The sequence below is a fragment of the Pelophylax lessonae genome (genome assembly GCF_965119305.1).
Source record: "Pelophylax lessonae genome assembly, chromosome: 1".
In the NCBI taxonomy this organism is placed as follows: domain Eukaryota; kingdom Metazoa; phylum Chordata; class Amphibia; order Anura; family Ranidae; genus Pelophylax; species Pelophylax lessonae.
This window is the reverse complement of record NC_138768.1, coordinates 563,000,838-563,015,204: the sequence shown is the minus strand read 5'-3', so window position 1 is coordinate 563,015,204 and position 14,367 is coordinate 563,000,838. Positions and strand designations below refer to the sequence as shown.

Genomic DNA, 14,367 nt, shown 5'->3' with positions numbered 1-14,367 from the left:
CAGGAGTTAAAGTGATTTTAAACCTTTTTCCTTTTCTTTTTTTAAATAATTAAACCTGTTCTACTTCCCTTCTCTCTGCAATGGTTTTACACAGTGCAACCCCGATCCTCCTCTTCTCTGGTCCCCCACTGGCCCTCCTGGCTCCTTCTCTTCTCAGTATACTTTAATATGAAAACCACTTCCTTTTGTGACACACCCGTGGGCTCGATCCTGAGCTGTGCTGTCTGCGTCTATAGACACAGACAGTGCAGCTCTGCCCTGTCCCCGCCTCTCTTGTCACAGAGAATTTGAATGACAGAAGCAGGAGCCCATGGCTCAGTCTGCCCTGTGAGGAGGGAGAGAGAGCCATGCACAGCCCTGGATCGAAATCGGGCCCAGGTAAGTATAAGGGGGGCTAGGGAGGGTTCTGTGGCACAGAAGGTTTCTTACCTTAATACAGAGAATGCATTAGGGTAAAAAAAAAAAAAAACCTTAAGTAATTAGAAACACTTTAAAGGATCTGCCACTGATAGCTTGGTGCCAGATACCACAGCATACCTTCAGAGGTCTAGTGGCCTCCATACCTCAATGGATCAAAGGATCAAAGCTGTTTTGGCATCAAAAGGGGTACTGACTCAATATTAGGTAGGTGTCTGTTTTTTTTAAAATATTTATGAAATAAAATCCAAGGTAATCAAATTATCAAATCCTTAATCAATTGGACAAGTATCCCTCCTAAAGCACAACAATATTGGGAATACAGCTTGGCATGATCTGTTTTAAAAAAAACAACTAACAAGGCAAGAGTAGCATTTCATTAAAAAAAAAAATATATGCGAACTTGTATAGGATACAGGTAACATATGTGATACTCGATGCCTGGGAAAAAGACATATGCTAAATTAAACACGTCACTGTATCAGAGGCGTCATCCAGGTGAAGGTGCTGGGCTCAAAAGGAAGTTGGGCTGATGCAATTTCAACACAGAGGCATCTCATTCAGTGCACATAACCAGATGCAACATCAGTAAGGTTTGGTCATCTGCTGTGTATAAAGACTAGTGGGGGCACAAGCGCATATCACACCACACAAGCCTGCAGTCAGGGGGGCCTCCAGGTATGCGCCTGTTTGTGTGACTTACACTGTTTGAGAAACAGGGGGATTCTCTTGCGCATCCAACAGCCCTGATGGTAACTGGTAGTGTAAGGGCAAGAAGTGACACAAGTGCTGATTGTGGCACAATGAACTGTAATTTTTCAACCCTGCTTGTGCACTGACTGGAGGCCAGATAGACAATCGTTCAGGCTAGGGTAGGGTTTCAGTGGGCAGCCTAAATGCAAAATTAGCAGGTACAGAGCAAATTTTAAAATCAAAGCTTAATGTCACAATCGGTAGGCAGAGGTGCAAGGCAAGCCAGGTCCTACACAGGAAGGCAGGTTTACAGGTTAGATCACAGTGAATAAGCTAAATACCACTCAGCAACTTCTTTATGCAGTATTGGCATTTGTATAGGCTGTATGGTGCCAACACCAGTGCTGAGCAGTGGAAAAGCATTCTAAACTGTTGGGAGAGCTTTGTTAAATTACCTTTCTTATCAGGGACCATGGAAGATTTTCCTAAGCAAACAACTTACTGTTCATAGGTTGTATCATAGGTAACATATTGTGCTGTTTAGCTATCTATACTCCAAGATAATGTGACTTTATGGACAAAATTAAAGCTAGTTTAGGCTAGCTAGCCATGCCTCATCACATGCAAATCCATAGATGGAGCTCCATTCCTCTGTCAATACAGTCAGTGTTGATGAGGGAATCCTTCCCATGGAGAATTGTGTTTTCCCAGGGGCGGGGGAAGTAGTCCACGCCAGGATAACACAGTGATTACTGCTAGGTGCTATAATAGCTGCTAGCAATAATTGCGTGTAAAATTTCACAGGCTGGTTGAACCCAAGTTGATCGATTTGATTCATTCAGCCTGCCCATACGTGGTTCAAATCCCGGCCAGTGCTTGCTGAAGCGGCCAAGATTTGAACCATCTATGGCCTGCTTTAGAAAGACTTGGCTGGAGAAATACAATTTAGCTGATAAACACTCACCTGCCTGCCATGACCAGCTGCAAAAAATTTACTGGATTAAATGCCAATCATTTATTGTCTATTTGTGTCTTAATAACAGTACCTATGAAAGGGATACACATAGTTTATAATATATATCCTAAGATTATCTCACTACTGTGTGTTTTAAAAGTATTGTTCTGATTATTTTCTAATTTGTGATTCTACTTTACTACCTTCCCCCAATGCATACCTGATTTGTGTTGTATGGCAAAGCATTCATTGTCAGTAGGGACACTCCCATAATCCAATGTTATGTACAATGTTCAAAAAAATGAAAGGAATGCTTTTAAATCGGAGTACAGCATCAAGTCAATTAAACTCCTGGGATTTTGATCTGGTCAGTTAAGTAGCAGAGGGGGTTTTTAATCAGTTTCAGCTGCTTTGGTGATAAAAGGGAAAAACTAAATTGGCAACAATGAGACAACCCCCAAAACAGGAATAGTTTTACAGGTGGAGGCCACTAAAAAAAATTTTTTCCCTACCCATTTTTTATGGCTCTTTTTTACCTTAACCCTATAGAGGTTGCACAGGCAGTCCAACTCCTCCAGGATGGCACATCGATATGTGCCATTGCCAGAAGAGCATGGGAATTCCAGGAGACAGGCAGTTACTCTAGCAGAGCTGGATAGGGCCGTAGAAGGTCCTTAATCCATCAGCAGGACCGGTATCTGTTCCTTTGTGCACGAAGGAACAGGATGAGCACTACAAGAGCCCTACAAAATGACCTCCAGCAGGCCACTGGTGTGAATGTCTCTGACCAAACAATCAATCAGAAACCGAATTCCCCTAGAGGGCCCTGTGCTCACTGCCTGGCACCGTGGAGCTCGATTGGCATTTGCCATTGAACACCAGAGTTGGCAGGTCCGCCACTGGCGCCCTGTGCTTTTCATAGATGAGAGCAGCTTCTCCCTGAGTTCATGTGACAGACGTGAAAGAGTCTGAAGAAGCTGTGGAGAACATTAATGCTGCCTGTATCATCGTTTAGCACGACCGGTTTGGTGATGGGTCAGTAATGGTCTGGGGAGGCATATCCATGGAGGGACACATTGACCTCCACAGGCTAGAAATGGGATGAAATCCTTAGACCGATTGTCAGACCCTACACTGGTGCAGTGGGTCCTGGGTTCCTCCTGGTGCACAACAATGCCCGGCCTTATGTGGCAAGAGTATGCTGCCAGTTCCTGGAGAATGAAGGAATTGATACTGTTAAATGGCCCCCATGCTTGTCTGACCTAAATCCAATAGAATACCTCTGAGACATTGTTTTGGTCCATCTGAAGCCGCCAGGTTGCACCTCAGTCTGTTTAGAAACCCAGTTATGCCCTGGTCCAGATCTGTGAGGAATTACCCCAGGACACCATCTGTCGTCTCATTAGGAGCATGCCCCGATGTCAGGCATGCATACAAGCATGTGGGGGCCAAACAAACTACTGAGTACCATTTTGAGTTACTGCAATGAATTTTCAGCAAAATGGAGCCTGCTGCATCATTTTTTCACTTTGATTTTTGGGGGTGTCTTTGAATTCAGCCCTCTGTAGGTTAATAACTTTCATTTAATTTCCATCAAATGATGTTGCATCCTTTGGTTCCTAACACATTACCTAGTCCATATCAGTATAGATATCCAGCATGATATCTTTCCCCATTGAGATCTGATGTGTTTTCAAAGTGTTCCTTTTTTGAGCAGTGTATATAAAATCCATTTATATTTGGCACAATATCTTCATGGCCAATTTGCATGTCGGTGACAAAATTGCTGTTGATGATATGGTCTTTGTCTGTTTTGAAAAATATTACCAGAAAAAGTAAACATTGGAGCAAAGATGGTAGTTCAACTTTATTTGAAAGTCACTAGGAAATGTATTTTGATAGTTTGGCTGATGTACAAAAGCTGACATAAGAAATGTTGTTATAAAGTAATGTTTCTTTTTTTCAGGTACTGCTGGGGTTGATGGATATGGTTAGGGGGTTTGGTGGACAGTTTAGGCCTGACTTAAGTAATGATGCTGAACACCAAAGTGTCATGGTGTATGTAGCCTGTATTGCTTAAAGAGATGGCTTTACTTTTATTTTAGTTTAGAGATACTAGTGAAATTGAGTGAGAAATATTTCAGGTTTGCGTTTTCTTATTAAAGAATAACAACTGTGTTATTTTTATTTTTTCCTAACAGACAGTTAAATTAAATGGTGTGGGTCCCTACAACAACAAGAATGAGAGGTATGGAACTGCTTTATAAAAAGTTTTTATCCTAATCATACAGTACAGGACACAAGGCTTGTATTCATAGGTGGTAGGTAATTCATAGGTGATTGGACACTGGCAAAAATTTGCTAGTGTCACTCATATAGCCCCACCCAGTTTTGCTAGTGTTCCTAAGTATTGTACCTCTTCTCCATGGTGAAGGTTTTTCTTTTTAAACATTTTAATTCTCTTCTTCTGACACTTCTGTCACAATCTGTTTATTGTCCTGGGGTTTCTAGCAATTTCCAGATCAGTACCCCTTTTTGTTATCTTTGGGCCTGTATCTGGATCCAAGTATGTGAAGACAGCTTGAAATGTTTGCTTCTGGCGCTTCTGTGTTAGGCTCCTACCTTGGCACGAAGTGCAGCAGTTGTAGTTAGCCACAGGGTTCTATACAGGTCCAGGGTTGCGGTCCATGTTTACACAGTCTTATTGCTGGAATGACCAGGCTATGTGATCAGCAGAGCCTGCTTAGCTCGTTCTAAGGAATGGTGGGCTGACAGCAGCCATTGCTGTTTGCATGTAGCCACATTCAGAGTGGTTAGCTGCAGTTAAGGACAGATATCCATGCCTGGATGCAGCTGACTGCCCGATTTTTCTATAGAAAAAGCACACTGCAAGTTGATTTATTCCTGCTGCCTTATGCTACTATTCCTGCTATGCCTTGATTATAGCAGCTACTGAAACAGAAAACGCCATCCATTCTGCACTCCACTCCATGAGTACCCTACTGAGGATCTCCTCACTTAGCAATAGGGGATTACAGATGTAAGGGAACTAGGACAAAAGAGCCAAATAACATGCATTCTGCAGAAGGCCTTAAAGAAACTCTGAACACCACTAAGATTGATAGTTATTCCCTTGTCCCAGAGCAATCTCCTATTATGACACCGCTCCACTCATCTGACTTTACTAGCTCCCTCTCAGGCGCACACCATGCTACCTGCTTGCCAACTTGTCTTTAAAGACTTGCTCTCTTACAACAATTGCAGCTGATGCCCACAGACCCATTGCTTCGTGCTGACACTCTAGAGCAGCCGTCATGAAATGGTGGACCGCAGTCCAAACATGGACCAAGCGACGCTCCTGTCCGCACCAACAGCCCGTCAGCCTACAGTGCACATCGACATTATTGGTTGCTGGGACCACAGGTGTCCCACTAACCAATGATGTCGCTTATGCGCCCCGCCCCTTGCTACTCGCTATCTTTGCGGCTTCCCCCTCTCCCTGCTGTCAGCTTTTAGCTGATATAGACAGTTCTGTAATTGTTGTCTCTCACTAATCCCCCTCACTGTGCGCCCCCCCCTTGCAGCGCCGGCTCTGTTAGCTCTGCGTTTGTTACCTCTGTAACTTTGTTTCTCTCCCTCTGTATCTCTGATCCTGGAGCGCTAACTGCCAAGCCTGTATATTTTTTCCTGCTCTCTCCCCCCCATTGCTCTGTCTCCCTGACACTGTCACAGCTGATCAACTGCATTCCCATGGGGTGAAGAATTTACAGTTACACCAGTTCCATAGCTTCCTTTTATCTTGTCCCAGTGCTTAGTGTGCTTTATGTAGCTGGGCTTGCCACACCTCTCCCCAAACTGCTTTCTGACCTTTGCAACTTTGCTTCTTCTCCCCTATACTGTCAGTTCCCTCTGCAAATCCATGTATCAGTTCCTTCTATTTAACCATTTGCTAACTGATCTGGCAGTAGTAAACTCCATTTTTTGTCTTGTATCTATGGAAGAAATCTACAGATCTTTTATGTAAAGAAGAAATCAGTATACATGCATTTTTTGAAGCTGATCTGATCCTGTCTCCAGCGGCGGAATCTCTAGAGGACACAGCCGGCAATGGCTGTGAAATGATTGGAGAGTGATGTCAACCATAGACTTACTATGGAGCTTCCGTTGTCGGATGTGTCCTCTGCACCCGCCTCCACAGCAAAGCTGCGGCTGACAGCTCAGCGTGGGATCGGGTCGGATAAGCTTCAAAAAAGGTATGTATACTTATTTCTTCTTTACAGGGTTAGATAGGTTAGTGTTAGATCGTGGAGGTCTGTAGATGCAGGGATTTTAGTGTTAGGGTGGACTTCTGCTTTAAGAGCAACGGCACAACCACTGGTCCCTCCACACATGCCAGGGTCCTGGGTGTAATCCTAGACTCTGACCTCTCCTTCAGCCCTCACATCTAATCGATGGCTACATTTTACCGCCCTAACCTCTGCAACATTTCCAGAATTCGCCCCTTCCTGACTAACAACATCACAAAACAACTTATTCACTCTCTGGTTATTTCCCGCCTCAACTACTGCAACTCTCTCCTCACCGGCCTACCCTTACACAGGCTATCCCCTTGTCTATTATGATTGCTGCTGCTAGACTCATACACCTTACTAACAGATCCACGACTGCTGCTCCTCTCTGCCAATCCATAGTTACATAGTAGGTAGGGTTGAATAAAGACAATAGTCCATCCAGTTCAACCTGTGTAGGTATAAGTGTGTCAGTGTAGATAATCATTTCCCATATCCCTGTATATTGAGTTCACTAAGATGCACGTCCAAGAGTCTTCTAAAAATATCAATACTCCCTGCTGACACCACCGTTTGTGGAAGAGAGTTCCACCACCTTGTCGCCCTGACAGTAAAAAACCCCTGCGCAGCTTTAGGTTAAACCACTTCTCCAATCTCATTGTGTGGCCCCGTGTCCTCTTACACTCCCTTAGACTGAATAGTTTTTTCATATGCTGGGATTATCATTGAGGTATTTGTAAATCACTATCATATCCCCTCTTAAGCGTTTCTTCTCCAGCGAGAATAAATGTAGTGCTTGTAGGCGTTACTCCTAATTGAGGTCCTCCAATCCCCGTATTTATTTAGTTGCCCTTCTTTGGACTTTCTCCAGCTCCAGCACATCCCTTCTGAACTGGTGATCAGAATTGGACGGAATACTCCAGATGTGGCCTTACCAGAGTTTTATAAAGTGGCAGGATTAGAGTTTTATGCCTGGAGTTTATCCCCTTTTTTGCATGCTAATATTCTGCTGGCTTTGGTAGCTGCAGCTTGACATTGCATGCTATTGCTCAGTCTGTCGTTTACTAGGACCCCCAGATCTTTCTCCATTCTTGATTCCCCCAGATGTCCTCCCCTATTGAGAAGTTTGCATTTGTGTTTTAAGCCCCCAAGTGCATTACCTTACATTTCTCCACATTAAACCTCATTTGCCATTTAGTTGCCAACCCCTTTTTTTTTCAGGTCTTTTTGTAAAATTTCCTTATCCTGATGTAAAGTTATTGCCCTGCTTAATTTTGTGTCGTCCGCAAAAACTTAGATATGTATCCCATTCTCTATATCATTTATGAATAAATTAAACAAAATTGGTCCCAAGACAGAGCCTTGGGGTAATCCACTTACCACCCCAGATCAGTTTTTTGTACACGTTATTTATCACTACCCTTTGGACGCGCCCCTGTAACCAGTTTTCTATCCAAGAACATACCCTATGGTCTACGCCGGTGATCACTAAATGGCGGACCGCGGGCCACATGTGGCCCGCGTCATGTTTCCATTCGGACCGCCGCGGTACCGCTATTTAGCAGCCTTTTCTTCCCCTGCCGTCGCTCTGTAATCCATTGCTCACAGAGCAGACAGCAGAAGGCAGGACAGTTCTGGATGGAGGGCGGAGCTGCCCGAGTTTCACAAGCAGGGATTGGCTGCTAGGATGAAGGGCAGTCCTAGCAACCAATCACGATCTTGCAACGCCCCCCTCCATCCAAATATGCTGTGCCTGTGCCTCCCTCCAACCTTCGATCTGTGTAGGCAAGGTAAGACAGTAAGGGAGGGGGTGAAGTCCCAGGGAGTGAGGACACTAGTTTGAAAAGCTGTAAATGAGGAATGTGTGTGCTGAGGACAGTGATGTGTGTGTATTTGAGGACAGCGAAGTGGAAGAGCTGTGGTGTGTGTATGTTGAGGACATTACAGTGGACGACAGAGGATTTTAATGTGGGGTGTGGGGGGAAGGTTAGGACATTCAAGTGGGGAGGCTGAGGACTGTGATGTGGTGGGCTGAGGACATCATAGTGGGGGGGGGGGGGGGGAGCTAAGGACATTAAAGTGGAGCCCTGAAGACTGTGATGTTCGGTGGGCCCTGAGGACATTAAATTGGGGAGGCTGAGGACTGTAATGTGGGGGGGAATGATGACTGTAATGTGGAGAGAGCGGAGGAAAATAAAGTGGGGGACTGAGGACTGTAATGTGTGTGTGTGTGGGGGGGGGGGGCATTAAATTGGGAAATTGGGGGAGGCTGAGGACTGTAATGTGTGTGTGTGCTGGGGGGGGGGGATATTAATTTGGGGAGGCTGAGGACTGTAGTGTGTGTTTGTGTGTGTGTGTGTAGGGGGGGACATTAAATTGGGGGAGGCTGAGGACTGTAATGTGGGGGGGACTGATGATTGTAATGTGGAGAGAGCGGAGGGCAATAAAGTGGGGGACTGAGGACTGTAATGTGTGTGTGTGTCATTAAATTGGGGGAGGCTGAGGACTGTAATGTGGGTGGGCTAAGAAATGTAATGTGGGGGACAATAAGCAGAGTAATGTGAAAGGGGCTGAGGACAGTAATGCGGGGTAGCTCAGGATTGGATTGTGGGGGGGGGGGGGATTGTGGGGACAGAGAACAGTAATGTGGGGGGGGGGGGTGATGTAAATAGGGGCAGAGGATAGTACTGTCAAGGGGGGGAGGGTCGATGACAAGGAAGTGTGAGAACATTACTGTGAAAGGAGTGGAGGGGGGTGATGTAAAGGGGAACCTGAGGACCCTCATCAAGAGGAGATCTTAATGTGAAGGCGCGGAGGGGACTGTGATGAGCAGTGGGGACTGAGGGATTCAGATCTGTGCATGTGGCGCACACATCGCAGGCTGAACTACCCACGAGAAACATAGAGAAAGAAGTCCTTGACCTTTTTTTTCCAAAATCGCACAGAACTGAAATGCTGTTTGGCACATGCGAAAAGACACCACGGGTTCCGACATGATATTCGGACCTCTGCTACAAGAAAATTTTACTGACCGGACCTCGATACATTTTAATTCAATACCCCTGGTCTACGCCAACAGACCTCAGCTTTTAGATTAAGCATTTATGGTGAACTGCATCGAATGCTTTTGAAAAAAAACAAGAAACACCACATCCACAGGCATCCCTCTATCTAGATGGCAGCTCACTTCCTCGTAGAATGTTAACAGATTGGTCTGGCAAGATTGGCCCTTTATAAACCCATGCTGATTACTACTAATTATATTGTTATCTTCAGCAAATTCTTTGATTTAGTCCCTTATTCCCTCCAATAATGTACCTACTATTGATGTTAGGCTGACTGGCCTGTAGTTTCCCTTCACTGGCTTCCACTACCCCCATGGTATAAATTCGAAATACTAACAACAATATACAAGGCCATCCACAACATCGCCCCAGCTACATCACCAGCCTCCTCTGCAGATATCGCCCAAATCCTCCTCTCCGCTCTTCCTAAGACCACCTGCTCTCTAGCTCCCTTGTTACCTCCTCCCATGCACGCCTACAAGACTTCTCCAAAGCCTCTCCCATCCTCTGGAACTCCCTGCCCCACCATGTCCAGTCAGCCTGTATCCTGTCCACCTTTAGGCGATCCCAAAAAACGAATTTATTCATGCAATCCTATCCCACATCCACTTAAGAACTGTGCCCAAGCCACCTCCATCAGACCACCCCCTGCAGCTATTATAAGCTCCACGAATAGGGCCTTCCTGTCCTGTTCTGTATTAAACTGTATTGTAATTGTACTGTCCCCCCTCTACATTGTAAAGCGCTGCGCAAACTGTTGGCGCTATATAAATCCTGTATAATAATAATAATACACATCATCACACTGCATGCATGATGACAGCATTACAAACCTTAAAGTAGAACTATGGGCAAAACTTATTTATTTTTTTTTTTTTTCATTTTTTTTTTTCATTTTGGATAGAGCAAGAGAGGGTTATAACCCCTTTCAGATTTTTTTTCGCCATCTGTGCCCCATTGTAGAGATTTCTCTTCACTTCCTGTCCCATAGCCAAACAGGAAGTGAGAGGAAATCCCTGAAAATAAAAAGAAATTCCTTAGGGACCCCAAGATCACCAGAACTGGTGTCCCCATTGGAAGATTTCCCCAGAATTTGGGATTTTCTGTTACTTTCACTTTCAATGACAATGGTAAATAGTACAAAAAGGGTGAATATCCTTAACTGGGACACAGACCACAATAAAAATTAAAAAGCATTCTAATCCCTCTCCACTCTATCCAAAACGTTAAAAAAAAAAAAAAAAAAGTTTTGCCTTTACTTATTCTTAAATTCTGGATGCTCACTTATCTTGCTCTGCAGACCAATGTTCTCTACTGTCCACATTGCGAAACCCAACCTATAAGGCCGAGTCACTCAATAACATTCCACAACATTTATGAGGGGTCTTATTTAGCAGGTCCTTGAAAAAACCTTTTAAACATCAAAATTCTACATTCTATTATTTAGTTAAGAGTGGAGGGGTTTAGATCATATCTGGGCAAAACTATATCTTAACTTCTAAGTTCTAATCGTTTGCAATTGGTAAGTATGTAAAGCCTTCATTGAGGCCATATATTGCTTTGGATCGGAATTTAAAGATCCACTTAGCTTCCATTTTCAACAGTATTTTGTCTAAGTCACCTTTTCAAGGACCTAAGTTAGTATCCTGTACCACCCAAAATGTAAGGCATTCGGGTTTCCCTACATGTCTGAACCAAACATGCCTTGCTATTGGTCTTTTTTTTCTTTAAAAAAAAAAAATGTTTTTAATGTGTTCTAGGACCCGTTGTCTAAACTGTAGGATGGTCTTTCCTACATATAGAAGGGGGCATGAATAACTACGTACATTACACTGACCAAACCGCAATTGTAAAAAGAATGAATTTCCCCCTGGGGCGGACATCCCTTTTTTAGGTGAAATGGGGTGCTGTACTGGTGATGGGGGGTGGGGGGGGGGAGTGCGCCGCCGGCGACTGATCGCATCTCGAGGGGCATGGCCCTGGTGTGGGTGCCTGCCAGGGCCCCCCTTCCTGTTTGGATCATTTTTTTTCGGCCCTGGGACCCCCGGGAGCTGAGTGGGGCCGAAATTGTCTTGTAGCCTGGTTTGCTACAGATCAGTGGCATTGTTTGTGTAGCCTTGGCGGCCACTTTCCTATGGTTTCCCAATGAAAATAGTGGCGGCCATGTTTTTGGATCCTTTTTTTGAGACTTTGGGAAGTTCTCGGCCTCTAGTGCTGCTATACAGACATGCCCTTTCCTGATCATTGCAGGGTGTGCAGATAAGCTTACTGTGTGCTGACCGGTGTTGGTGAGTGCCTGGTGGGGTTTCCCCTACCTCTTGCTGCTATACAGTGGTAGTGCTGTGCTGGTCCTTGTGGTGCCGACAGCGCAGTGGGGTGTCCCTTGCAGTGTTTTTTGACACTTGTGGTGCAGATTCCCCTCTCCATTCATGGAGTCACTGAAATATGTTTCACCACCTGATCGCCTCTCAGAGGCTGCTGGGCACTTTGGGGCCCCACAACTGGCTGCACTGATGGTGATCCTGGAGTCCTTGGTGTCCAAAGTGGATTTGGTCCTGGCCAAACGGGCTAACAAAAAGCGCCCGCCGCCTTCACCTGCTTCCTCTGTCTACTCAGATCCAGGATCTGATTCAGCCGCTGCGGATGCTAGTTACTCTTCAGGGTCTGTGTCCACGCACCCTGTGTGCTCTGATAGTGAAGATAACTCCTCTGTTACTCTAGCCACACATGCGCTAGTGGATGCACGGGTTGTATCAGTGCGGGAAACCTTACATATGGAAGATTCGACAAACGCAGCATCGGAGGCGAAGATCATCTTTGCCACCCACAGGTCCTCCAAAGTGACAAGGGTGTTCCCCTTTCCCGCTTTCTTTGACGATATTGTCTCAAAACAGTGGGGGTCCCCAAAACCCACCTTTGCAATCCCTAAGCATTTTGCAATGCGGTACCTTTGAGGGGTCCCTCCTTAAAAAATGGACAGTACCTCCTGTAGTGTACTCCCGGTTTCCAGGTTGAATAAAGCCACTGTAATATCGCTTGAAGAGTCCCCGGTCTTCTCTGATCCTGCTGATAGGAGGTTGGAGGCCTTGACACGTCATATGTTCACTGTGGCTGGGTCGACGCTTAGGCCGGTATTTACCATCACCCTGGTGTTACAAGCTAAGACTGAATGGGCAAAAGTTTTACGCCGGGACCTGGAGGCGAAACAGCTCCCTTCTGCCTTTGTGGAGCTGGCAGATCAGTTCGGTCCAAGGGCTACAGTTCGTCTGTGACGCCTCTCTGGAGGCCGCTCCCTTGCTTTCTAGACTGTCTGTCTCAGCGGTGGTCCTGCGGTGCATTATCTGGCTGAAGTGCTGGTCTGCGGACCAGGCTTCTAAGAAGTCCTTGTCCGATCTTCTATTCGTGGGGGATCGCCTGTTTGGAGCTTCCTTGGATGCCATCATCAAAGGCCTCATAGGGGTGAGGAATCCCATCGCCAACGGGGACCTTCCTTTTCTGCTCACAAGCTGCCTTTTTCTCCCTCAGGATCTCAAGACAAGGGATCCAACCCCTTCAGGGCCTCCAATGGGGGGTTCCAAGAAGTCTTCGTCTGCGGACAAAAACTCCTCCGCATAAAGGGGAGCCACCACCCATATGTGGGGTGGGGGGCGTCTTCGCTGTTTTCCAGATCCGTGGACCTTCCTGATTCAGGACAAGTGGGTCACAAAGTCATTCGATCCGGCTACAAGATCGAGTTTCGATCCTATCCTCCGGAAAGGTTCTTCCCTTCCAACCTGCACTTATCCCCAGATCGCTTAACGGGTCTCTATGGGGCAGTGCAAGACTTGTTACGTCAACGACTGATTTTTCAGATGTTGGAATGTTTTCAAGGTTTCTATTCAAACCTGTTTATGGTTCCCAGGAAGGAGGGCAAGGTGCGTCCAATTCTGGACCTCAAGGCGCTGAACTGCTTTGTGCGGGTACAGAAGTTCCAAATGGAATCCATTTGCACGGTGGTGGAGTCCCTACATCAGGGGGACTTTCTCGCATCCATCGACATTGAGGACGCTTACCTTCACATTGCAATTTGTATCGCCCATCAGCGCTTCCTCCGCTTTGCCATTGGCGAGGAGCACTATCAATTTGTGGCGTTACCCTTTGGTCTCGCCTCTGCTCCTCGGATTTTCACAAAAGTGTTGGCCCCCGGTTCTAGCATTAATGCATCAGTGGGGGATCGCGATACTGGGGTACCTGGACGATCTGCTTTTGCAAGCAGAGTCTTCGACTTGGACAACTTGGAGATCACTCTGCAAATGCTGAGGGAGTTTGGTTGGATTCTGATTCTTCAGAAGTCTGCCCTGGTCCGGTCCACAAGTCCGGAATATTTGTGATGGACTCTGGACTCGGCCTCAGCCAGAGTGTGTTTCCCTCTGGAGAAACTTCAGAAGATGCAGGAGGCGATTTGGCTTCTGCTGTCCAGCAGGCGGTCATCTCTTTGGACTTGCATGCGGGTGCTGGGTCTGATGATGTCTACTTTCAAGGCGGTTACATTTGCACAGTTCCACACAAGATCTCTGCAAAAGGAGATTCTGGTGAAATGGAACAAAGATCCTCAGTCTCTTGACAATCTGATCGTGTTGAGTCGGAGCGTGAGGGGGTCCCTGGTTTGGTGGCTTCGCTCTCCGGCACTTCTTTAGGGAAAATCCTTTCTTCTCCTGTACTGGACGGTTGTCACCACGGATGCCAGCCTATCTGGTTTGGGAGGCGTCCTCTGAACAGATTGTGCTCAAGGGGTCTGGACTCTGGAAGAGTCCAGGCTACCAATCAATGTACTTGAGCTCCGAGCGATCAGGCTTTCCCTGGATCATTGGACAAATCGTCTCCAGGGATGTCCAGTACAGATTCAATCAGACAATGCCATGGCCTATGTGAATCACCAAGGCGGCACAAGAATTGTTCTTGTGGCTCG

The 14,367-nt window shown here is 46.0% G+C and overlaps 1 protein-coding gene across 1 annotated transcript in view; it reads left to right on the top strand.

Annotated features, from left to right (window-relative positions):
* Window positions 1-14,367, top strand: part of PTPN13 (protein tyrosine phosphatase non-receptor type 13) — a 541,021-nt gene that overhangs the window by 485,382 nt on the left and 41,272 nt on the right. The window contains exon 42 of the mRNA XM_082263089.1: window positions 4,267-4,313. Within this exon, the coding sequence (XP_082119215.1) occupies window positions 4,267-4,313 (47 nt within the window). The remainder of the gene's footprint in view (window positions 1-4,266; window positions 4,314-14,367) is intronic.